The sequence below is a fragment of the Canis lupus genome, chromosome 10 (genome assembly GCF_011100685.1).
Source record: "Canis lupus familiaris isolate Mischka breed German Shepherd chromosome 10, alternate assembly UU_Cfam_GSD_1.0, whole genome shotgun sequence".
NCBI classification, from domain to species: domain Eukaryota; kingdom Metazoa; phylum Chordata; class Mammalia; order Carnivora; family Canidae; genus Canis; species Canis lupus.
Window position 1 is genome coordinate 47,698,909 of NC_049231.1, and position 26,666 is coordinate 47,725,574.

A 26,666-nucleotide genomic window follows, 5' to 3' on the forward strand; every position below is an offset into this window, starting at 1 on the left:
TTGCATTTAGCACAGTGATCAACACTGGCTTCCCACACTGTTAGTAGGTCAGATGTGCTGATGAGAGATCTAAAGCATTTTCACTTTCTCACTTGTATTTGTTGTGGTATTGCATTTACGTTTACATGTGATCATGTTGATTTCCATATTATCAGGTTTTAATGAGGCTGTCTTCAGTGAGCAAGTGATAAATTAGATTTATCAAAAAATTAGATTGATTGTAATTATAATAAAGCACAGAGGCATACATATAAAAAATGTTAGAACTCCTAATTCCAGTATAAGCTCTCATCTCATTCTGGGGTAAAAACTATGATATAATCAGATCCGAAATATCAAATGCAAAAATATCTGCAATTGTCGAAGAAGATTGTTTAAAATATGGATCTGTATTATTGAAACTGTACTTGCCTGAGTTTCCACTGTTGCTTATATGTAGCTAAATGATAGCATGAAACCATAACAAGTTAGTAAGACATTTAAAAATTAGGCGTTCTGAGTATAAAAAACCTTTGTGAGGTTTGTGAGGTTATAAATGTTTATAAGGCCCTTTGAGGTTTCTTGTTAAGCAGTAAAAGACAGAAAACCCTACCACTGGGGATGGTTCACAATAGCACTGTTTTATAATTTTTAAAAATGAGAAGCAACTCAAATATTCATCGATAGGACAATGGATAAAAATTGTACACAAGTGGCATATCTTGAGTTATGGCTCTGCATCATTGTACATCAATCTCAGAAATATAGTGGTGAGCCAAATATACTAGAATAACATACTGTACTTCACATCAATGTATATTGTCAAACATTTGAAACTAAACAATTATACCTCAAATGGTTAAACCTCAGTGGTTACTAATGATAAAATTCAGGATAATAGGAAGCTTCTGTGGTCTTGATAATGTTCTTTCTTAAATTGTATGGTGGGCACATAGGTGTTCATTTTAATGTTGGGGTTGTGAGCTTGAGCCCCAAACTGGGTGTAAGAGACTACTTTAAAAATAAGTAGAGATGCCTGGGTGGCTCAGTCAATTAAGCATCCAACTCTTCAGCTCAGGTCTTGATCTCAGGGTCATGAGTTCAAACCCCACTTTGGGCTTCACATTGGTTGTGGAGCCTACTTAAATAAATAAATAAATAAAATAAAATCTTAAATTTGTGAAGGAATGCAGTCCCTGATAAAGCCAATAGGTGACCTATGCTCAGTCAGATACTCGTTTCTTGGACTGAACCCTGAGCATGTGACTTTCAGAGGGAAACCGGTAGGAATCATAGCAGTGAGAGCAGCTGTGGGCAAGCAAGGCCATTCTTGGTGTAACTTTCACAGTGTTTGGCTCCTTTGTTTTTTCTGGAGTGTGGGGTACTCATTTGATGGTTTTCTAAGCTGGCTTTCTAGGCTCCTTTTTTCTTCTTTCTATTGAAGACCCCTTCTTCCTTTTCTCCTTTCTTTATTCCTAACTTAAAAACAAATTTGGAAATAGAAATTTCTAAACTATTGTTTTAATCTTTGAAAGGAGGAGTTCTTGTGAATTTTGAACCTCTTGTCAAAATGAAAAACAGAGATGACACATTTTTTTTTCATAACTGATAGATGGGATTGAAAAGTGACCTGGCTGGCTTTGTTGGAAGAGTGCAGTTCTTCATCTTGTAGGTAGTGAATTCAAGCCCTCCATTAGGTGTAGAGATTACAAAAAATATAAATATATTTAAAAACTTTAAAAATATTAAAATCTAAAAAAAAAGTGGTTTGATAATTCAGTTCATTTGCATTTAGGCATGATCTAAGTTGTCTTTCTTAGCTGAAATAGCAATTAAAAACAGGAATCTAAACTAAAATGTACTTAGAACTAGGCTTTCAAATTGTATCACAGTATTAAAACTGTTAAAAAAAGGGCAGCCCTGGTGGCGCAGCGGTTTAGCGCCGCCTGCAGCCCAGGTTGTGATCCTGGAGACCCTGGATCGAGTCCCACGTTGGGCTCCCTACATGGAGCCTGCTTCTCCCTCAGCTTGTGTCTCTGCCCCTCTCTCTCTGTCGCTCATGAATAAATAAATAAAATCTTTTTAAAAATAAATAAATAAAACTTAAAAAATAAATGTGTTCTTATATTGCTATCAATACAGAATATAATTTTGTATTATACTTAGGTGAAAAGTAATTTTATGTACATTTTAAATCTTTCAGAATTCTTTTGTAAATATTTGTATATGTAATTAGTATAGTATTCTATAACTCATGAAAAATTATAGAATTGCTATAATTTATAAATATATACATGATGGTTCGTCAGGATTTTACAAATAGAGATACATAAATTTTTATTTATTCATTCATTCATTCATTTATTTTTAAAGATTTTGTTTATTTATTCATAGAGATACAGAGGGGTGCGGTGGGGCAGAGACACAGGCAGAGGGAGAAGCAGGCTCCATACAGGAAGCCTGACGTGGGACTCGATCCCAGATCTCCAGGATCACACCCCAGACTGCAGGCGGTGCTAAACCGCTGCGCCACTAGGGCTGCCCGAGACACATAAATTTTATTGTAAAGTTAGGTTAATGGTCATAGCTGGAAAAAGTACCTTAAAAAGATACCTAGATCCAAATGAAAGTCAGTTAATTTAGACTAGTGCCTCTCAAAATGTGATTCTTCAGTTGTCAGCATGTTCTTCTCAAGGTCTCTATGTTAGAATACTGAAAAGCAAATCTTTGGGTGTGTGGTGGATGTGCTGTGGAATCTTTATAGTTTTACTGTTTCAAGTACTGTTCTGAGTATACTACATCAACTTGTTCTTCACTGCAACCCTGTGAAGTGTAGGTACTATTGTTACTCCCATTTGACAGAGGGGAAGAGAAGGTACAAATGACTAATTCACAGGAGGAATTTGAGGTACAAGTGACTAAGAAACTTAGTCAAGGTCACACAGCTAGTGAGTATTAGGGCCAGGATTGTAGGTGGGAGACTACTAGGGCATCTGCGTGCTTATTCGGAGAACAACTGCTTCAGTCCAAGTCATCTGAAATTGCAAAAGCTTTATTCTAAACTAACAGTAAAGTCCGGAGAAAGAGGGATGCATAGTGGTACTTTATAGTCCTGTCTGTAGTTTGTAAGTCTCTGTCAGTACCGAGTAAAAATCGTCCTGATATTTCTTCATGGATTATAAAACTCAGCAATCTTAACTATGTTCTGTAAGCACATCATTAAAGTTGAATTGTTTTTAACAGAATCCAAGTAATAGATTTCAGTCAATCCAAGTAAAGTTTGTAATTTGATAAACACTAAAACTTTGATAAAATCAAATGTTTATAGAATGAAGATCTTATGTTTTGTTTTTTTTTTTTAAAATATTTTGTTTATTTGATACAGAACAAGCAGGGGGGAGTGGCAGGCAGAGGGAGAGGGAGAGGGAGAAGCAGGCTGTCCACTGAGCCCTTATGTGGGGCTCAATCTGGGACCATGACCTGAGCCGAAGGCAGATGCTTAGCTGACTGAGCCACTCAGGAGCCCTGAGATTTTGTTTTGTTTTGTTTTAAAGATTTATTTATTTAATCATGAGAGACACAGACTAAGAGAGGCAGAGACACAGGCAGAGGGAGAAGCAGGCTCCTTACAGGGAGCCTGATGCAGGACTCAGTCCTGGATCCCAGGATCACGACCTGAGCCAAAGGCAGGTGCCCAACTACTGAGCCACGCAGGTGTCCTGAGTTTTGTTTTAATTGAATTTTACAGTTGTTGTCTTAATCACTATCTTACAGTATCTTACAATACATGCATTTGGAAGTATTTCTGAACTATACCAAAGTACCTTAATATATTAGAAAAGCCACACCATTCTGAATATTCTCATGAGACAGTCTTCTGTATTGAACCCCAGAGTTATCTTATAAATTGAATATTTAAGAAAACTTAACTGGTAGTGTCTGTTAGTTTTCCTTTCCTGGAACTGTGGTTCTCAACTTACTGCACATCTAAGTCACCAGAGAGGCTTAGAAAAAAAAAAAAAAAAAAAAAAAAAAGATATCTGGGTCCCAACCCTAGAGATTCTGATTTAATTGGTCTGATGATTCTAATGTGCTAGGACTGAGAAACCACTGTTCTAGAATAAGGATGTATGGGGAAATTTTCTTAGTTTCTTTTTTGTTATTCCAGTAAATTCAGATAATACTGGAAAATATACTTCAGATAGGAGTTACCAGAGAACAGATGGAATATTGTAGATTAAATCTGACAGATTTAAACATATAATCCATGACCATTTTTGTTTTCTTTCAGATACATTATTAAACATGGGTGCATTTTTGGATAAACCCAAAACTGAGAAACATAATGCTCATGGTGCTGGGAATGGTTTACGTTATGGCCTGAGCAGCATGCAAGGATGGAGAGTAGAAATGGAAGATGCACACACGGCTGTTGTAGGTATTCCTCATGGCTTGGAAGACTGGTCATTTTTTGCAGTTTATGATGGTCATGCTGGATCTCGAGTAGCAAATTACTGCTCAACACATTTATTAGAACACATCACTAATAATGAAGACTTTAGGGCAGCTGGAAAATCAGGATCTGCTCTTGAGCCCTCCGTGGAAAATGTCAAGAATGGCATCAGAACTGGCTTTTTGAAAATTGATGAATACATGCGTAACTTTTCAGACCTCAGAAATGGAATGGACAGAAGTGGTTCGACTGCAGTGGGGGTCCTGATTTCACCTAAGCATGTCTACTTTATCAACTGTGGTGATTCACGTGCTGTTCTGTATAGGAATGGACAAGTCTGCTTTTCTACCCAGGATCACAAACCTTGCAATCCAAGGGAGAAGGAGCGAATCCAAAATGCAGGAGGCAGTGTAATGATACAACGTGTTAATGGTTCATTAGCAGTGTCTCGTGCTTTGGGGGACTATGATTACAAGTGTGTTGACGGCAAGGGCCCAACAGAACAACTTGTTTCTCCAGAGCCTGAGGTTTATGAAATTTTAAGAGCAGAAGAGGATGAATTTATCATCTTGGCTTGTGATGGGATCTGGGATGTTATGAGTAATGAGGAGCTCTGTGAATTTGTTAAATCTAGGCTTGAGGTATCTGATGACCTGGAAAATGTGTGCAATTGGGTAGTGGACACTTGTTTACATAAGGTATGTAAGTCTTTTTGTTATAATTAAAATACCATTAATTTTGAAAAGGCATGGTAAGTAAAAGTAACCAAACTTAAATTTTAAAAACTTTTCATTAGGGAAAAACTGTATGTCTTTAAATTATTTTTTTCACCAGAAATAATTTTTTTTCCCATCTTTGTTTGCCCCACCCTTCTAATTCAAAAATTAAGTTGAATAAATTTGTGGCATTTGTTGTCATTTAGAACTTTATGGCTTTTGTTGTGGCAAAGGCATCTGTATAGAAGTGTGCCTTTCAATTTAAATTCTCAGTATTGGCAATAGCAGTCTTATGCCTAATTTTGAAGCAATTTGATGAACTATGTATATGGTATATTTCTGTACTAGATATACAAAAGATCAAAAGCCATGTGTCATATGGGGAGGTACACCAGAGACCTAGGCTAAGTCAAGTTTTGTAATTTAGATCTGAGCCTCCTAGCAGCTTAAAATGAAAACCGAAGTAAAAGTATGACTTGTATATTTCTTATCATTTAGTAAAAGAAACTGTTTCTTAGCAACAGAATCAAAAAGACATTTACATATGGCTCTATGTAACTGGTAGAAAATATCTTAGAAAATAGAAAATATCTTCTGGTAGAAAATATCTTCTGTAGAAGATACTAGGATTCTTTTCATATGGATGTTTTTTTCATCACTAATGATTAAAAACCAAAGACTAAAATAAAATATAATGCTGTGAAGGATTCCTGTGGATCAGGAACATTTAATTTAGTTTTGTAATGTTCTGTGAATCTTAACTGGATACAATAATAGGGAAAGCAAATCCAAACTAAGACATATTTGGCAATTCCCTTGAATGTGTTTAAAGTATTAGTTTCAAGTGGGTTTTTGACAGTGCCTATGTAATGCTCAGTTAAAATTTGAATTATCTGGCCAGTGCCTAGAATATGTGAGCATACAAGACTGATTGAAAAGATATCAAGGCAAATCTAACCTTTGGTTATATGAAATAAAGGTTTTGACTTATTTATTCTGTCTAGATTAGAACTGTTCTGTCTCCCAACCACATAAGTTGCCTTGGAAGGTACAGACATAGCCAGAAAGTTTCTGAACAAGGATGTCTGAGTCTGTGGAAATACCCAGGTTTTGGCAGAGTCAACTTCTTTTCCATAGAATGGGAGGAGACAACTTCAAATAGAGAAAATTTAAGGGCTGGTGTTTCCAGTTGGCAGCTTTTTTCTGAAAGAATATTAAATGATGGCTCCTTTATTAGCTTTTCGATTTTTTTTTTTCCTTAAGCATACTGTATACTTTTTTTTTTTACTTATCTGGATAGGTTAAGTATGAGAGTATCAATAGTTGTGGTGATTGAATAGGCTCTAAAAATGTTTTCTCCTTGAACTCTAAATGGAGAGATTTTGACCTGCAACTTTTTGAGACAAAAGCAAGATGTTTTTTGCTTGACTAGCAGACAAAACAGCATTTTCCCTGATTCTAAAACAAGTATATACTTGTTACTGAAAAAAATTCCAGGTAATCCAGAACATATAAAAAAAACATTCATAAACTTTGCCACTAACCTAAGTTGGCTGCATTCGCTGTGTGGCATATATCTTTCCAGTCTTTTTTGCCTGCCTGTGAGTATGTGTATTTATGTAAAAATTATACTTGTTACTCGACAGTATACTTTTTTGTTCAACAGTATGTTGTAGAGAGATCTCCATATCTATAGGTATCAGTCTAAATCATTTGTCATGGTTGCATAGTATTTTGTTGGAAAAATGGCATGTTGTTTTGAAGGAATAGCCAAAATCTATTAGGTCTGTAATTTTGGAGTAAAAAAGAAGTTTGTATTGTGGATAAACTGCACTGTTCTTTCCAGTGAAAGGATGTTACTTTTCAGGAATTTTGACCCCACCCTTCTGAATGGGGTTGAAATGATTCTGGTGGTGTATCTTTGCTTGACAGCTTTTTTCAGTGATTAAATATTCCTGTTGATGGTATTAAATATCCCAGATTTCTAGAATCTCAGAAATGATAAATGATAGTAATAGGGACAAGAGGTTGGAACATAATGATTCATTCAATTTTAGTGGAAGTTGACCACTGTGGTTCCTTTGAATGAAGCTGCATTCAAATTGAAATCAGATTTTTTGTCTTTTTTTTTTTTTTTAAAGATTTATTTATTCATTCATTCATTCAGAGAGAGTGAAGAGAGAGGCAGAGACACAGGCAGAGGGAGAAGCAGGCTCCATGCAGGAAGCCCGATGTGGGACTTGATCCTGGGTCTCCAGGATCACACCCCGGGCTGCAGGTGGCGCTAAACTGCTGTGCCACCGGGGCTGCCCTTGTTTGTCTTTTTTTTTTTTTTTTTTTTTTTTAATTTATGATAGTCACAGAGAGAGAGAGAGAGGCAGAGACATAGGCAGAGGGAGAAGCAGGCTCCATGCACCGGGAGCCTGATGCGGGATTCGATCCCGCGTCTCCAGGATCGCGCCCTGGGCCAAAGGCAGGCGCCAAACCTCTGCGCCACCCAGGGATCCCCCTTGTTTGTCTTTTTTAATTAGAGTGCCCGTGCCCTGGAAGGTGAAGGGGCAGAGGGAGGGGAGAGAGAGAATCTCAAACATACTCCCCACTGAACGCAGGGCTGAGACAGGGCTCTATCTCACAACCTAAGATCATGATCTAAGCTGAAATCAGGAGTCAGATGCTTAACTGACTGAGCCACCTAGGTGCCCCAAATTGAATTCCGTTTTGAGAAGCTTGGTTAACTTTGGTGTTGAAACATACAGACCTAAGAATATTTTGAACCTTTACCTGTTATTTAATGGATTTAAATATTAAACCTCTTATCCATTCTGTTTTTTTAACTCCATAATTTTCTCATTCCACTTGTTTGTAGTGTAAAACCAAGGGTTAACAATATTATAAAACCGTATGATTAAAATAGAATATGATTGCTTTGAACTTAGTCTGAAAGATTGAATACAAAATTTTAAAATCCATGGAAAGCACTTAGCTCAGTGTTTGGCACTTAGTGATTGCTCAGTAGGTGCTAGCTTCTTCAAGAGGAGAGAGAGAGAGGGAGGGAAGGAGGGACAGCAGATCCAGTTTTTAAGTGGAAGTTTTCCTGACAATAGATTTAAATGATGTGTTAATATTTTCTAACATTTCTAACACTTATCATGCCCTAATTGTTTACAAGCACTTTTTTTAATATATTAACTCATGAAATCCTGGGAGATTGTGATCATTGTCATAATCACAATAGCTCAGTAAATTATTGCTTTCTGTGAGCCAAATGTTATTCTAAGCACTTTACACATATTTTAATGCATTTAATTTTCACAACGACTATAAAAGGTAGTTAGCATTATTGCTAATGATAATCTTTTTTCAGGATTTCCACCTAGCAATATGAAGCTGAAAGTGTTGGATGACTCCAGTCGGGCATTACTCTCTAAGATATTTAACTGTAGGAGAGAATAATCCCTAACAAAGGAGCTTTCCCATTTTATTGCCAATGCTAGTAGCTAATTTCAGGTTGCATAGACTATGTAACTTCTGTTTGCATAGCCTTTCATAACTTATAAATAACAACCATTTATCCTCCTAGTAACCCTCTGAGGTGAACGAAATAAAAATCTGTTTCCAATTTGCAATAAGGAAATAGAGGTTTGACATTAAAAGATAGCTGTAAGGTCATATTTTGATGAGTGTTGAAGCCAAGACTAGAATGCACATTTCTTGATTCAAGTTTGTGTGTCCATTGCCGATGTTTCACAGAGGGTTTGATGAAAAATTTTTCCCAAAGGGAAATAGTAAGAGTTTCTTTTTCTTTTTTCACTAATTAAGAAGATTAATAAGAACATTTTTTAAAAAGATTTTTATTGATTTATTCATGAGACACAGAGAGAGGCAGAGACACAGGCAGAAGGAGAAGCAGGCTCCCCATGGGGAGCCTGATGCGGGACTCGATCATGGGACCCTGGGATCACGACCTGAGCTGAAGGCAGATGCCCAACCACTGAGCTGCCCAGGTGCCCTCAGAACTTTATGAACATATCCACAGATGATTGTATTTATGTCCTTTTTAAATATCTCATCTCCCTTAAGTAGCCACATATATACTAACAAATAATTCTGTGTTTATTTATACAAACATACAGAAGTATAAAGATAGGGTTTTCTTTCCCTCGTTTTTTTGTTTGTTTTTTACAGAAATGGATTATATTATGCATGTTACTTTGCCGCCTGCTTTGTTTTTCCTAAATTGTAAAAGTCAGTGTCCCTTTAAATTGTTCTTTAATTTTTTTTCTTTTAAAATACTATTTGAGGGATGCCTGTGTGGCTCAGCGGTGAAGCATCTGCCTTCAGCTTGGCATGATCCTGGAGTCCCGGGATCGAGTCCCACATCGGGCTTCCTGCATGGAGCCTGCTTCTCCCTCTGCCTGTGTGTCTGCCTCTTTTTCTCTGTGTCTCTCATGAATAAATAAAATCTTAAATAAATAAATAAATAAATAAATATATATATATTTGATTTTCCTAAATTCACTTTATATACCACTTATCAGAAGCTTATTTATTTTAAAACATGAAATTGTACCTGATAGTTGGATAAAATTGAGGGAAAATAACTTATTTTCCAAAGGCAGCACCATTCCAGATTAGTAATACAACATGGGAAATGTACTTGTACACTCCCCCAAAACTGTTTAGCTCTAAACTCAGGAGTTTTTCTGTTACAGGTTTCAGAAAATAAAATTCTAAATACTGCAGAAGTAAACATAGATAGTATTTGGGGTGTGGTTGGGTATTTTGGAGTAAGAAGAGAATGAGTATAAAAATATAGTCTATAGTGTAGCAATTTGCAAATTTTCTTGGTCACATGGTGCTTGAGTATCTCAGAGTTTTTTTGCAATGCTACTTAGCCAGTAGCAGATACAAGTATTATATAGTTAGAGCCAACAGTTACATACTAATGAGATATGTGTACCTGTTGGTCACTGCATAGTTTCTCAAATCTTGGAATCATGGCCCAAAGCTACCCTCATTTCATGTATCACGCTGATTTTCTTTTCTTTATAAATTTTTTTTTTAAGATTTATTTATTTATGATAGACATAGAGATTGAGAGAGAGAGAGGCAGAGACACACAAGAGGAGGGAGAAGCAGGCTCCATGTTGGGAGCCCGATGCGGGACTCGATCCCAGGACTCCAGGATCACGCCTTGGGCCGAAGGCAGGCGCTAAACCCCTGAGCCACCCAGGGATCCCTCTTTCTTTCTTTCCTTTCTTTCTTTCCTTTCTTTCTAATTACTTATTTATTCATGAGAGACAGAGAGAGAGAGAGAGAGAGGCAGAGACACAGGCTGAGGGAGAAGCAGGCTCCATGCAGGGAGCCCAATGCGGGACTTGATCCCAAGACTCCAGGATCATGCCCTGGGCCAAAGGCAGGCGCCAAACCGCTGAGCCACCCAGGGATCCCCATCACATTGATTTTCTTTGGGACTTGCTTTTTAATCTTAGCTACTCTCAGAACCCTGGCTTTGAAAAGATAGCACATCATTGAGAGGAATATAGTGTTACCAGTTGTTGAACTGAACTGCTTCACGGTAGTTTGAAGGGTGTCCACAGATGTGAAGTATCACTCTCTTTCCCCTCATTTTTAATATCTCAGTATATCATAGTACCCTGTGTCTTTTTTTTTTTTTTTTTTTTTAAGATTTATTTATTTGTTTTAGAGCCAGAGAGGGAGAGGAAGAGAGAACCTTAAGCAGGCTCTAAGGTGAATGCGGAGCCTGGGGGTTGGGGGTGATTCAATCCCATGACCTCAAAATTACAACCTGAGCTGAAACCCAGTCATTGCTCAACTGACTGGCCACCCAGGCACCCCTGAAAGTCATCTTTATGTAGAAATAGAAGAGGCATCATTGAAATCACACATAGCTGAGGTGTAAATGTAAATTATTTCCTTTTAAAAAAATTATTTCCTTTAGTTTTTGATATTTAAACTTCCTGAAACTGTATTTCAGTTAATTTCTTAATTGATAAGATATAATTTTATAACATAAAAAACTTGTGGAAATTGTGTATGTGTGTGTGTGTCTTTAATATATATGGTATAAAGCTTTTGCCTGACTTGAATTTATGTGGTCAACCCTGATTCCTATAGAATGAATGTATTGCTCTTTTAGGGGTGGAGGGAGGAAGGGTGCTATTTGGAACCATAGTGTGTTTGTGCAGATATGTATATACACATACAGCCAATACATTATTTCTTATATGAAGGTCTTGGTGGATTTTATTAGAGAATGAAATTAATTTGGGCCTGTCCTGATTTTTTGGAAATCCTGATTTTTTTTTTTTCAGATATGGAGAATCTGGTTTTATACTCAGGATATTTTTTTCCTACTAAAGCATGGGAGTCTGTGGAAAGAGTTGTTCTTTTTTGAAGCTGCCTTAAGGCCTAACTAAACTCCATCGTCTTCAAGCTTTACTACATTGAGTTTAGGAGGTGGTGGCAAAAGTTTTTCAAGTCCTTTGTGTATTTTTTGGCTGTGTTATATAGGTTTCAAAAAGGTGGCAAGTCTGAACCAAACAATCTCTGCCTAATCCTGGCCATAATGACTGACAAGACAAGAATGGGTATGGCCTTGGCTTTTTTTCACTTGGGTTGGCAAACTGCACCGTCAGACAGAGTGCCTGCCACCTACATTGACTTTGGTTTTTTTAGAGTGGTAAAAAAAAAAAATAAGGAGGGGGTGGGTTGAAAAAGTCACTATTCCAAGTCACTGGTGTAAGAGACTCAGTTAAAGTAATATACCTATAGGAAAAGTTATGAGAAAATTTTAAATTTATTTCTCATAAGCTCATGGTAATGGTGCTACTTTTTAAAATGTAGATCATTTGTCTGTGGAAGTGCAATTACCAAGGCAGCAGTAAAATTTGTCCCTAAGTTAGCAGTTTTAGCTTCCCTCTGCAGACTCTGATACTATTTGTGATTCTATATAACAATCTGAGGTCTCTCCTTCAAAAGTTGTTATATCTGACTATATAGTATCTCAGCCATCCAGTTACATTCCATTGTTTGCTGCTTGATTCTCAGAAGAGTTTACAATCTGTTTTCTACTCTGCTTGTAATTGTTCAGTATAGTGTCTTGGGCATCCTAATGATGAGTAATTTTCAGCTATGTTAAATGCAATAGAGTTTTGCTAACATTGCTCTGATGCAGGTTAATTAGCTAGGTGAAAATTGCACACTTGTTTGGGAATGTGTGTTTGGGTGTAAGCCACTTTGGGAATATGCAATCATGAGTGGCAAACAGTTTAGAAGATGTAATATATATGAAGATATCTTCATTTCTTAGGTTGTAGAGTGCTGGTGGGTAAGAATAGGTACACAGAATTAAAAGTCATAAAATAATTACAGATCTACTCATATCTAGAGATCTTGTTTCTTCAGGGAATGCTTCAAATAGTTCTTTGGAATGGAAATGAATGTTGTTGAATGTGTACATTCTGGTGATTTAAATAAACTATAATTGCTTAATGTAATTAACTTTTGAGTTAAATAATAGAAAGTTGCTGGACTGTGGAAATAGAATTCTTTCTTTTTCTTTCTTTAATATACAGGGAAGTCGAGATAACATGAGTATTGTTCTAGTTTGCTTTTCAAATGCTCCCAAGGTCTCAGATGAAGCAGTGAGAAAAGATTCAGAGCTGGATAAGCACTTGGAATCACGGGTTGAAGGTAAGAAAGGTGCTTTTTTTTTTTTTTTTTTTTTTTTTTTTTTCATTTAGAAGGAAAGGAAAGGTATTCTCTCTTGTTTATCAAATAGTTCTTTTAGAATTAGGAAAAATAACAATTAAGTATTTCAAAACAAGGCCTTAAAATAAACATGCATCTGTCTACTGAGATTTACTATCACATCTTGGACCAGTGTGTGGGAATTTATTGGCAGGGAGAAGACAAATATGTCTATTATACCACTAAAGAGAAACATTTGAAAATAGTCTGTAAAAGCTTGCTATTTTATTTCCCCTTTCCCTGATTATACTTAGTAAAGAGTCCAGTGAAATTTGCCTCGGGGCTTATCATGAATATCAAATGCTGTCATTCCACCAACAGTAATTCTCTCCTCCCAAATTAATCTAGAAATTCATGATACGGTATGTTTTTATCTTACTGATAAGAGTCAGCATTGATGTTGTGAAAGATTATTGATTTACAGTTGACCCTTGACCACCGTGGGATTTGGGGGTGCAGACACACCCACCCATCCCCACTTTCCCCTTCCACTCTCCCCCTCAGTTGAAAATGTGCATATAAGGGGTGCCTGAGTGGCTTAGTCTTGAGCGTCTGCCTTTGGCTCTGGTCATGATCCCAGCATCTTCCTGGGATAGAGCCCCTTATCCAGCTCCCTGCTCAGTGTGGAGGCTGTTTCACCCTCTTTCTCTGCCTCTCCCTCTGCTTGTGCTTGCTTGCTCTCAAATAAATAACTAAAACATTAAAAAAAAAAATGTGCATATAAGTTTTGACTCCCCCAAAGCAATAGTCTATTGTTGACTGGAAGCCTTACTGATAAATAGTTGGTTAACACATATTTTGTATGTTCTATGTGTTATATGCTCTATTTTTCCAAAAGTAAGCTAGAGAGAAGAAAATGGTAAGAAAATCATAAAGAGGGCAGCCCCGGTGGCTCAGTGGTTTAGCGCTGCCTTCAGCCCAGAGTGGGATCCTGAAGACCCGGGATCGAGTCCCATGTCAGGCTCCCTGTATGGAGCCTGCTTCTCCCTCTGCCTGTGTCTCTGCCCCCCTCTCTCTCTCTCTCTCTATGTCTCTCATGCATATATAAATAAAATCTTTAAAAAAAGTCATAAAGAGAAAATACATTTACAGTACCTTACTGTATCGAAAAATACCCACATATAAGTGGACTGACACAGTTGAAACCTAAGTCGTTCAAGTATTAACTGTACTTCTTTTAACTTTTTATTTTGCGATAGTTTTTTTTTTTTTTTGCAATAATTTTAAACTTACAGAAAAGTTGAAAAAATAGAGCTCCCATGGACAATGTGTAGTACCTTTTACCTAGATTCCTCATTTGTTTACATTATAATTGACTTCTCTACTTTCTATAACATGCTCATTCTTTCCTCCCCCTCCCTCTCCCCATGTCTGTCTCTGTCTCTCTTTTTCATTGTGGCAATCTCTGGAGAAATATTTGGTGTCATAACTAAGAGGGTGTCACAAACCTGTAGTGACTAGAGGCCAGGGATATGGCTTAATATTTTGCAGTACACAAGGTCGCCTGTATGATAAAAATTTGTCTGGTCCAAAAGGTCAATAATGCCAAGGCTGAGAAATCCTGTACTAGTATAAGGAGAAATCTTTATACAAGTATAAGGCACAAAAGTTACTGTCCTGCCTTTAAGAAGCTTACAGTCTGTGATACAGTAAACATCATATACATGGAAGCATGTAGCAGTGCACCTACTTCTGGCTTGGGTTGGAGAAGAATTTGAAAAAGTGACATATGAAGTTGAAACCTGAAGAATGAACATGACTGACCTATACAAAATGGATTGGTTGGAATGGCATAAAAAGTGTTTCAAATCAAAGGGAAAGTATATATGAAGATCTAGAAGTAGGAGAAGGCTTCTCTACCTTTGGAGATAGGGGAGTCAGGGGCAGAGTTGAATGGGAGTGGTGAAAGTTAAGGTCATGGCAAGGGGCTCATGAGGCACAGCAGCTGCTAAGGACACTGCTATTTGTTGTCTTAAAGTAAATTGGCCTCATCTGATATTTGAGGACTTTATGTCTTAATACTGGCCAAATAATCATGCTCTAAAGATGTATTTTCCATAAATTGTAAATATAAATGGAATGTGTAAATGTTTTATTTTGTTCTAAGCTTTAGCAAGTTCTAGGATTTATTTTCCTTTTTTTATTTTAAATTGTTGTGGAACATAACTACTTTAGGATCAAAAGTCTTATAAAACAGCATGGATGGACCTAGAAGGTATTATGCTAAGTAAAGTAAGACAATGTTTTCACTTTATGTGGAACCTAAAAAAGCAGAAACAGACTCATAGGTGTGGTCAGAGGAAGGATAGGGGACTGGGTGAATTGGGGAGTAAGAGGTACAAACTTCCAGTTACCATAGAGGTCACAGGGCTGACCTCTATTCCAGCATAGGGAATACAGTCAGTGATATTATATTGTATTAACATTGTATGGTGACTACACTTACTACAGCCAGTATTTTGTAATATTTAAAATTGTTGAATCACGGTGTTGTACGTCTGAAACTAGTATGTTAGTTGTCTTCAATTTAAAATAACCTTATAAAACAATTCCTAATTTTTCTCCTTCTCTTTACAATCCTTATTCATCTACCACTTTTTTTGTAATTATAGTGTTAATAACTTTTGTCTTATTTTTTTAATTTTTTAAAACATTTTTAAAATTCACTTTGCCAACATTAGCTCATCATGTATTTATTATTCTTACATAAAATTAGATCAGAGTGTTTTTCCATATAGCTGTACTATGTTCAGAGGGATCATTTTTAGTGATATACACCATTTCACTCATTGGCTATACCAAAATTTTCTTAACTGTCCCTGTATTTTTGAACATTTCACTTCTTCCAGTTTTTACTTTTATGTATGCAAATAACTTTTTATATTTCTTTTATTCCTGTGTGATAGTAAGATAATGTTTGCTTTTTTTTTACATTTTAAAATTGATACTACAAAAACTAATACACTATATCTTAACTAACTTGAATTTAAATTTTTAAAAAAGAAAATAAATAAAATTTATACTACCAAATACTTCCCCTTGTTTCACTCTGTGAACTCTGAGTTAACACATTAATTTAGGAATTCTTTTTAAAAACTTGCAGAAATTATGGAGAAGTCTGGTGAGGAAGGAATGCCTGATCTTGCCCATGTCATGCGCATCTTGTCTGCAGAAAATATCCCAAATTTACCTCCTGGGGGAGGCCTTGCTGGCAAGTAAGTAGAACAAAAAGAACTAATTTTGAGTTCATTTATAATTAGTAATTAAGTAATTTTGAGGAAGAAGTATATCAATTATCTAAAGATAAGATGGCATGATGGTTCTTATATTAGAGAAGAAAAATTTCATCCAAAGGGTTTTTTTAAAGGGAATTATTTATCACAAGCTTTGAAGGTGAAAGTCGTCCTTTCCTTTGTAAATGAGAATCAATGGCTTATGCTGAATCAAATTCTAAGTGAAATGTAGAAACTGTGTTCTTGCCAAGCATTTAGTGTGACAGTTCATTTTTGAGGATAGTCAGGATGAATTATTATTTTAAATATTCAGAAGCTTAGTAATTGTGTGTAACTTAATAAAACTAAAGCATAATTTTTTTTAGGCGCAATGTTATTGAAGCTGTTTATAGTAGGCTGAATCCACATAGAGAAAATGATGGGGTAAGTTTCCTTTTATTTCTTAAGCATTTAAAATAATTTTATAATGTAAATACTAGAGATAATACATTCACATTATGAAATCTATAATTTATTAGTACCTTTCATGTTAAGGAGTCAGTTTAAGGAAATGTCTAGAAATAGAGGTAGAGATACAGTTCTGTTTTATAGATAAGTTTGTTGTCACTTGATGGGCATTGAGTACCTTTTTGTTGGACTGTACTTATTTCTTCCCTGTATGTCTGCCTTTCCTTCTCCTTCTCCCTTAAATCTTAATTTTGAGGTGAAGAACATGCTTTTAAATATCTGTTTCTCCTTCAGCAGGCTGCTATCCTCACTAGACTTAGTGATAGAGAAATGAGCTATTGTTTTAAAGACCTGACTTTCCGTGCCCGTCTGCCCAGTTGAATACCTAAGGATAATTTCTTTCTTAACCTTTAACGTTACCACTGTAGATATTTTGTGTTGAACTGAGATAACCATTCTGTTGTATCCTGCTGTGCTTTATCAGAGCAAAACTCTTCCTTTACCTTCCTGAGAAATAGCGATGAGCTGTCAGCTGTACCTCTGTAGTGTTTTAATCTTAGTACTAGTAGTAGGAGACAAAACAATGCCTACTCCTTCTTTTTTTTTTTAATCCCCCTACATTTCAAAGTCATTAATTTGAATAAGTATTTTCTCGTAAAGTTTTTGAAGTTTTCTGACATCTGTAAACGAGTAACTTAATTTTTAACATACACACTTGAAAGATTTGGGGGAGCTAAGGTTAACTTGTTGAGAAGAAATAGACACCCTCTGAGTCTCCAGTTCTTTGTGTCAGGTCTTGAGAGAGACATCAGCCACTGGTAGAAATTATTTGTCCTCTCAGTTGTACCGTTTTTGTAGGATTCACTATTACACAGCAATATCCTATCACTTCTTTTTTTCTTAACAATAGAAGTATCCTTACAAAAAGAAAAAAGTTAAAATTAATACATTTTAGTGAGTTGGATGAAAGTGGTCTGTATATTGCTAATAATGGGATATATATATATATATCTTGGTCTAGAGCAGTGGTTCTGAGTCTTTCTTTTGTATCCAGTACCTCAGAGTATTAAGAATTATATCTAAAGTTGTGAAAATTCATTTAAAAATAAAGATATGTCATGTGATAGATTTAGAAAGAACCCAGGTCAGACAAACAAGGGCAGAATGTTGACACAACTGAAAAAAGCCCATGGTAACTGGGTGGTGGAGTGGAGAGAGGCTAATCCCTTAGATCACAGGTTCCACACAGCATCCAGCATCATTAGAGGAAATAAGCCCTCAAAAAGTAGTTATTGATTCATTACTAACCATATAAGTAAGTGCTCCTGTTTCTTCATGTGCTTGAAAATGTACTCCTGTTATATAATCTTAAAAAATTATCTCATTATACCTTGCTGAATTTCTTTAAGGTCCCTTGAGAATATTAGCTTTTACTCCAGATACAATTTTAAGAAACATTTCAAACCCCCCCCCCAATTAACATTAAGTTAATGTTTTAAACTTTTTTAAAAAACAGAAAATACTTCTTACACACAGTAGCTCTATAAACAGTGAATAAACAGCAGAGCCATGAAACTGAAGACAGGCTCAAGGTAAAAAAACTGGCCTCGAATACAATTATTACATGACTATGTAAATTAAGGAGATGCATACTTAATTACCTCTCTACCTCTACCTTATATATAAGCTTTCTAGTAACTTCAGCAGATCAAACATGGACAGACCACCATGTGGGGAATTGATGGAGGGAGGAGACTCCACAAAACATCAGGCATGGTCTCATCCCCGCCGTCAGTGCTGTGAGCCATGTAGATACATGAGTTAAGGAGTAAAATGGTTTATATCATGTAGTAAAGGATAGAAAGAAATGATGAAATATAGAATGTGATTAATTTCCCTGTGAGTTGTACACCTGATTGCGGAAAAGTCAGATTTTTGCAGAGAAAAGAGGAGATAAGAATGATTAGAATGACAGAAATGAAATGAGGAGGATGATAGTTCAAGTGGATGGGAGAGGCAATAGCAAATTTTGAGCTGTCTTGAAAGGACCTCATTTTGACTAGAGCAGAGAACTGCTGGTGAAAAATAAGAATTTAGGATGCCAGAAGTATTTTTGGAGAGACTGAAGAGGCCTTTTGAACTTTACAGTGAGGAGCCACCATATGTTTGGAGCAGCAGAATGGTAGACTCATAGGAATATTGGTGGTATTTTAATCTGTTAGAAACATGTGCAGTGTTAGATTAAAGAGATGTTGGCAGTCAAGTAGTGAAGTAATTGCAGAGATCAGATGATAACGTGTAAACTCATTACTCGACAGATACATAGATTGGAGAAACTTCCCTATTTACTATGAAAACTAACTTTTGCAACCCAGAATCCTGTTTTGGGAAATAATACTTAACCCTTTCAGAATAATCATGATCTTTGAAAAATGTTGAACCATAGCAGAAGCAGAAATATACTAAATGTACATTAGCAGAAATATCCTCTTAAAAGGAAAAAAAAAAAGCAGGAAAAAAATGAAGTAATTATAGGTATTTAATTAAATTCTTAGCTCTTAAGCTACCATAGCAGTGAGTTAGACACAGATGTGTTCCATAAATGCTTCTCAGCTTACATCTGTGGCCAGGAAGTACAGTGGCAGGAGCCAATAGTTGGGTTTTTTAAAATAAAAATTTTTGTACAGATATTAAAAAAAGAGAATGCTAGTCAGAGTTAATCTGAGATGTATTTAGATTCCTAAGATGTCTGCTTTATATCAGAGATAGACTTACCCTGCTGTGAATGCCTATAGGTAATACCTTTAGAAATAGGGATTCATTTAGTTTTCTTACATTAAAAAAATCTTTTGGATAACATTTCAAAAAGCCAAGTGGAATATATGCCAAATTTTATTTTTTATAATATTCCTTTTTGTTTGTTTTTTTAATTTTAGATTGAGAGTAAGTGAGCGAGAGCACATGCAGGGTGGAGAGGGGCAAAGGGAGAGGGAAAGAGAGAATCCCAAGCAGGTTCCACACATAGGACCCGACACAGGACTGAATCCCATGACCCTGAGATCATGACTGGAGCTGAAATCAAGATGCTTAACCAGCTGAGCCACTAGGCACCCCTATAAGTCAAAAGTAAAACATTTAAGATATATTCAGAAAACTCACTATTTAGGGGAATCTTCTAAAGTTGTTAACTAAATTTGTTTTTTAGTTCAACCTTTTGGAATATGTTCAGAATTCAAGCCTCATGTTGGATGTAGAGATTACAAAAAGAAAATAAAAGCTGGGATCCCTGGGTGGCGCAGCGGTTTGGCGCCTGCCTTTGGCCCAGGGCACGATCCTGGAGACCCAGGATCGAATCCCATATCAGGCTCCCAGTGCATGGAGCCTGCTTCTCCCTCTGCCTGTGTCTCTGCCTCTCTCTCTCTCCGTGACTATCATAAGTAAATAAATAAAAATTAAAAAAAAAAAAAAGTGTAAAAAAAAAAAATAAAAGCTATTTCATTGATTTAGATTCTGATCTTTAAAATATACCACTAATCAAGTAGCCATATATGTTGATGATTTTGCAAGGGTAAGGACTTGTAGTCATCTAGCTATTGTGTGTGTGTGTGTGTGTGTGTACACACAAATATTATATATATATAAAATCATAGGTGTTGTCCTCAACACCCTTCTTTTTACAGATAAGACTAAGAGTCAGTGAGAGGAAGTAGCTCTCTAGTTGGCAGAGCTAAAACAAGTCATACAGCCAGAATTTGAATCTTGTCAGGGGGGATCCCTGGGTGGCGCAGCGGTTTGGTGCCTGCCTTTGGCCCAGGGCGCGATCCTGGAGACCCGGGATCGAATCCCACGTCAGGCTCCCGGTGCATGGAGCCTGCTTCTCCCTCTGCCTGTGTCTCTGCCTCTCTCTCTCTCTGTAACTATCATAAATAAATAAAAATTAAAAAAAAAAATATTTGAATCTTGTCAGGGTAACTTCGAAAACTATTCTCTATACCTTTCTGTGTTGCCTGAGTTACTTAAATTACATATATATCCATACTCCACCTCTCTTTCCTACCTACAAAAAATAGTTTACTATTCTTTTGCAAATCTCTTTTATAGTCTTAAGATATTCTGGTTTTGATGAGGAATATTTCATACAGTTTTTGAAACTAAGTCAAGTCCAATTTATTTTCAGTTGTTTTTCATTAAAATATATACAGTTTTATTTATCTGAATCTAAAATCTTTTTAATGCATTCAGATTTTTAAGAAGGGAGGAAAATAAGTAAGTAAGTAAGGGAGGAAAGACAGGACAATAGCCTATCTCCATAATCTGTTTTCACATTAAGTTTTATATACAGTCTTTTTATTTTGATAATTTCAGATAGATCAGTTATAAACACAGCTGCTTTTACATTTTTATAATCACAATTTCAGGACTATGTGAATATGACTTTTTGTAAATTGTTTCTTTTTCACTTGTCAAAGCATTTTTATGGAGAAGATCTATACTGTTTGAAAATAGCACTAGACTTTAGACTATTTTTAAGGATGGTAGGACATACCGCTTATCTTAGCTATGTGGTCGTAACCACTTAAACAACTCTTCAAAATTATTTCAGATTCATTAAATTTTATATGATCCTAGCAAATAACAGATAGATTCTTCCGTAGTCACTTTAATTTTATCTCATGAACTCATATTTGAGGATTTTTCAGCTCTATAAATTATTCTTAGCTGACAAGCAGAGGATAGAACTCCACCAAAAACACTGTTAATATTTATATTAGCATTCTTCACTATTTTCTCCATAATTGATTGTTTTAGCTAATCATTTGAAGCATTTTGCTTATGGCAACTGCATTAAAAAATGCTGCAAATTTGGGCGCCTGGGTGGCTCAGCAGTTTGGTGCCTGCCTTTGGCCCAGGGCGTGATCCTGAGGTCTCAGGATCGAGTACCATGTCGGGCTCCCTGCATGGAGTCTGCTTCTCCCTCTGCCTATGTCTCTGCCCCTCACTGTGTCTCTCATGAATAAATAAATAAAATCTTTAAAAAAAATGCTGCAAATAAACACTAGCTAGTTAAAATTTATCTTTTAAAATGTGCTTAATTTATTTCCCCTTCTGTTTGCTGTCTGATTTATCTATATTCCTATATCTTATTTGGAATAAGGCCGTATTTTCATGAGAGATTTCTTTTAAACTGTGTTTGTGTAGATAACAGTGAAACCTTGAAAATTGAAACAGAGGGAAAAGTTCTATATTCTCATCTCCATAATTGCCTTCAGTTTATTTTCCAGAATAATTTTAACCATCCCATCTAATAGGATTTTTTGTCCTATAATTTCATTAGTCTTCCTATATCAAGGAAATATATTGTAGATTTGAATATGAAATAAATTGTGGTCGACTTCAGTAGTTTTAAGCACTATTTCTTTAGTATCTATTACTATGGGGTACTTAACTTACTATGTTACTTACCATAACATATTCAAAAGAACATCGGAGGGACACTGATGTTAATTACACCTGTATAGAAACCTGAGCTATGCCACTTACTACTAGCGTTGTCACCCTGCCAACTTAAGTCTCAGTCTATAAATTTCTTTACTTATAAAAATTAGGGTTGTGGTACCTATTATGTAGGCTACCTATAAGGATTAACAAGGTCATGTGCATAAAGTTCTAAGCACAAACATTAATTTTCCTTTCTTAGGTGGTAGGGAGGAAACAGAAAGGAATGTGAAATTCTGTTTACCTGAAAGAGTTTACAGTCTAATTTAAAAGGCTTATGATCAGTTGCAAGGTAGAATTAATTGCTATAAAAGAAGTGTAAACATGATGTGTATATACGGGTTCAGGTTAAAAAAAAGTATAGCTTAACAGTATTTTTAAGAGTCAGATGAAATGGCTGGAAGAAGACTCACCGAGCCATCTTTTATCAGCACAGTAGGAAAATGTAATTTGCTTTGAGATAAAATGACTTTTAAATGTGGTTATTAGGTCAAGTTCTTTTCAGTTCAGTAGCTCTGTGATGCCAGCCATAGTAAGTTCATCCCAACTTGATTTATAGGCCTGATTTTAATGTGTTTTTTGTAAAAAGCAGCTATTCCTCCCCAACTACCACTACTACAGAATTCACAGAAACATAGATACTTACTGTAATAATAGGTGTCAGATGAAAAGTGAGAGGTGCTTTATCTTTTGAACCCACCAAAATTGAAATACAACCAATATAACAACCTTTAATCAGTAAGTTCAAGTAAGTCGAGTCTATATTGGAGGTTCTATCAGAATCAAGTGATAGGCTTTAAAAACTTATCCCAATGCAATGAATCTGAGTATCATTTGATAGAACTTTAGTATCTATATAATTATTTTTAAAGATTTTATTCATTTATTTATTTTAGAGAGAGTGCAAGCAGGAGGAGGAACAGAGAGAGGGACAAGCAGATTCCCCGCTTAGCACCCAGAGATCTGACCTGAGCTGAAATCAAGATTCAGACGCTCACACAGACTGAGCCACCCAGGTGCCCCCACGTATTTCTATTTAATCTTAAAAGCTCCGCAAGCAATCCTGGTATGAAACCAGGATTGATAAACACTTCAGAATTTATTTCATTGTCATTGAAGGTTTTTGTTTTTGTTTTTTTGATAAAAAGGGGAGTTGTTGGTTTGAGTTGGAGAGGGCAGGAAGTGAGGTGGAAGAGTGTTTATGCCATCTATTAAAAGTTCTTTGTGATATACCGTAAAGTAGAAATTTTCCTTGTGGAAAACCTGATTAAAGACCAGTAAGGTTTATGATGAGCAAGCTTTTACCTCATTGCTCCATCTTATTAACCTTTCCTGAATAGAGTCAAATGAGAAACTTGATTTGGGGATGTGGGTTTATTTATTTAGCACAGAAGGAAAGGTAAGGGAGAAAAAGTCAGAAAAATCTTAACAGAAGAGCACATTTTATTGTTCTCTCCACATGATAAATTTTGCAAATTAAAAAAAAAAAAAGTTATTTGGGACACTTGGCTGGCTCAGTCCAAATAGCATAGACTCTTGATCTCAGGGTCGAGAGTTTGAGCCTCACGTTGGGTGTAGAGAGTACTCAAATAAATTAAACTTTTTTTTAATTTAAAAATTAAAAGTTACAGTTAATCTACATTAGGTAGAAAATTGGAGAACTCAAAGAAAATAAGGCAGGGGCGCCTGGGTGACTCAGTGGTTGAGCGTCTGCCTTTGGCTCAGGTCGTGATCCGTGATCCCGGGGTCTGGGATTGAGTCCAGCATCAGGCTCCCCATAGGGAGCCTGCTTCTCTCTCTGTCTGTCTCATGAATAAATGTGGTTATATTTGTGTTCCTTTTGTTTCTTTGTTGCTGAGTTGTAGGATAGCAGTCTACAGAAATGGTTAAGAGTTTGTGTCAGATCATCTATATCAGTAACCTTTTTGAGTTATTTTCCCAACATTTTATGATTAAGACTTCCAAATATCTAGAAAAGTTGAAACGATTGTAAGGAGCACCTATACACCTTCTGCCTAGATTCAACAATTGTTAACATTATACCGTACCATACTTGCTTTATCTCTCTTTATGTGTGTGTGAATATATATGCTACTCTTTTTTTTTTTTTTTTTCACTGAACCTTTTGATAGCAAACTGCAGACATTTTGGCATATTTTGGCATGCCACTCTTAAAAATGTGGACATTTCGAGGCGTCAGGCTGGCTTGGTTGGTAAAGCATGCAACTCCTGATCTTGGGGTCATGAGTTTAAGTCCCACATTGGGCGTAGAGCTTCCTTGGGAAAAAAAAAAAAGAGAACATCTTTCTACATAACCATAATATAATACTGTTATCATGCCAGTGAAAATTAAGAGTATCATCTAGTACCAAGTACAGATTTTCCCAGTTGTCTCTAGAATGACTGTGATAGTAGTTATTTTGAACGATGGTCTGGTCAGCCTGTTATCTAGCATATTAATGAAGTTTGTAATCAGGTCATTTTTTCTTCCCCTTGCCATTGAAAAAGAAGAGTCTGAGCCAGCTTTGCATATGATGTCCTACATCCTGGATCGTAGGATTTGTTTTGTGTCCTTTAATACCATCCTCTGCTCCCTATTTTCCTATAAATTGGGAATTTGCTTTATTAGATTTAAATTAAACATTTTTGGCAAGAACATAGGACATGGTTCTGCACTCCCTAATGAATCACATCAGGAGGCACACAATGTAAGGTTGTCTTGCTTTTAGACTGTCAGCTTAACTGTGATCAGCTTCGATGTTAGAGCTTGTTCTGCTAACAAGATTAAGTAGCTGCTGTTGTAGAAACCTCTAAGTTTTCCAAAATTTAACAAAATATAAAAAGATTAGGTAGTTTCCTGTTCATGTCTTATTATCATGTTTTAAATAATTTGATCTAAAAATGTTTTTATTAAGATATGTAAGAACAAAAAGTAAATAAAATTTTTACCCACAAAAGCATTAAAATTTCCCAAAAATCCAGTTTAAATTTATATAATTCTACATTTTGTATCTCTTTTCCTTACCTATCATTTAGTGGCAGGGATGAAGAAACTAATGTTCTAATGGCCTGCTTTTCTGTCCTTTCCTATTGCTTTAAACACTAATTTCCTTTTGTGCTAAATCATTCTAGACAATTACTGTTTTTTGTTTTTTGTTTTTTCTGTTAAGCAAGTCAGTTTTAGGAAATGCTTGTGTTGCTGTTGAATTCTAATAGTGGAGTAAATTTCAGAGGAAGCTTCAAATGCCAGTGTGAAATAAGATGTAAACTAGTTAATGGTAATTTGCTAAAATTAACTTGATATTTCAAGTGGAAACTTTTATTGACACAAGTAAGACTTGATACTTATTTAATGAAATGTTCTCATGCTTAGACTATATTACTCGTGATAGAGAAATGAGTGTTTTGCTGTGCTATGTTATGAAATACATGTGATATCCTAGTTTGTCTACTGACACTGGGGTCTTGAATCTCAAAAAAAGGCCTCCGAGGAAGCAGAGGAAAGTGGATCACAGGGAAAATTGGTGGAAGCTCTCAGGCAAATGAGAATTAATCATAGGGGAAACTACCGACAACTTCTGGAGGAGATGCTGACTAGTTACAGGCTAGCTAAAGTAGAGGGAGAAGAAAGCCCTGCTGAACCAGCTGCCACAGCTACTTCTTCGAACAGTGATGCTGGAAACCCAGTGACAATGCAGGAAAGCCATACTGAATCAAAAAGTGATCTTGCTGAATTAGACAGCTATAATGAAGATGCAGGGACAAAGATGAGTGGTAAACAAATATGACTTGACTTTGTGGTAATATTTTTGTGATCTTTGATTTGATGGTTTTTACTTAGGAAGTATAATGTATGCATTTATATAACCGTTTTTGTTATTTGAATCTTGGTAAACTAGTTTTATTACCTTCAGATAGCCTTGTTTTTTTAAGAAGGCCTTTGCATACACCTTTATCAGATAGTTTAAAATTGACTATTTATAGTACTTTGAATTTAATAAAATTCTATGTCATTTCATATTGTATGCCAGAAATGAGGCTACTAGTTATTCGAATCAGTAGTTAACTTCATATTAGATAAGATTAGAGATTACTGATAAGCAAGATGACATTATATTGTGGAAAAACTTGTAAATGTAGAATTCTGCTTCATATTATTTTACATATTAGTACACTCATAGTCAGCTTTGTAATAAATTTGTGTTTTCTTTAGTAACTTTAGTTCTTCAACGAATGGCAGATGCTGGCCTGTAATTTTTTTTTTCTTTCCAAGGATGATAATTTGTGTGTTCTTTGACTTGTTTATACTTTACATCTCTGTAGTTTTATTTTTAGAAGTTCTGAGTTGTTGGATGTGTGGTTATTTTCCTTTCTCTGTATTCTTTATTGAAACCTAATTTTTGAAAAACCTATGTATTATTGATACAGCTTTGGTTTGTACATTCTGTATAGCCTAACTACATACATCAAAATGTATGTCAACCACGTGTTTAGAATGAAATTATAAGTGTTCAAGTCCAAATAAAGCATGTGATGTGGAATAATCTATGCATGTTGTACTTATTTTGA

At 35.8% G+C, this 26,666-nt stretch overlaps 1 protein-coding gene across 7 annotated transcripts in view; it reads left to right on the forward strand.

The window, feature by feature from the left end:
- Positions 1 to 26,666, forward strand: part of PPM1B (protein phosphatase, Mg2+/Mn2+ dependent 1B) — an 88,588-nt gene that overhangs the window by 49,683 nt on the left and 12,239 nt on the right. For 4 of the 7 annotated variants that reach the window (XM_038551179.1, XM_038551180.1, XM_038551178.1 and 1 more), the window contains 5 exons: positions 4,271 to 5,130; positions 12,747 to 12,864; positions 16,025 to 16,136; positions 16,520 to 16,577; positions 25,580 to 26,645. In XM_038551179.1, coding sequence (XP_038407107.1) covers positions 4,285 to 5,130; positions 12,747 to 12,864; positions 16,025 to 16,136; positions 16,520 to 16,577; positions 25,580 to 25,885 — 1,440 coding nt within the window. In that variant the 5' untranslated portion in view covers positions 4,271 to 4,284 and the 3' untranslated portion in view covers positions 25,886 to 26,645. The other 3 variants (XM_038551183.1, XM_038551184.1, XM_038551181.1) reach the window with 2 other exon arrangements.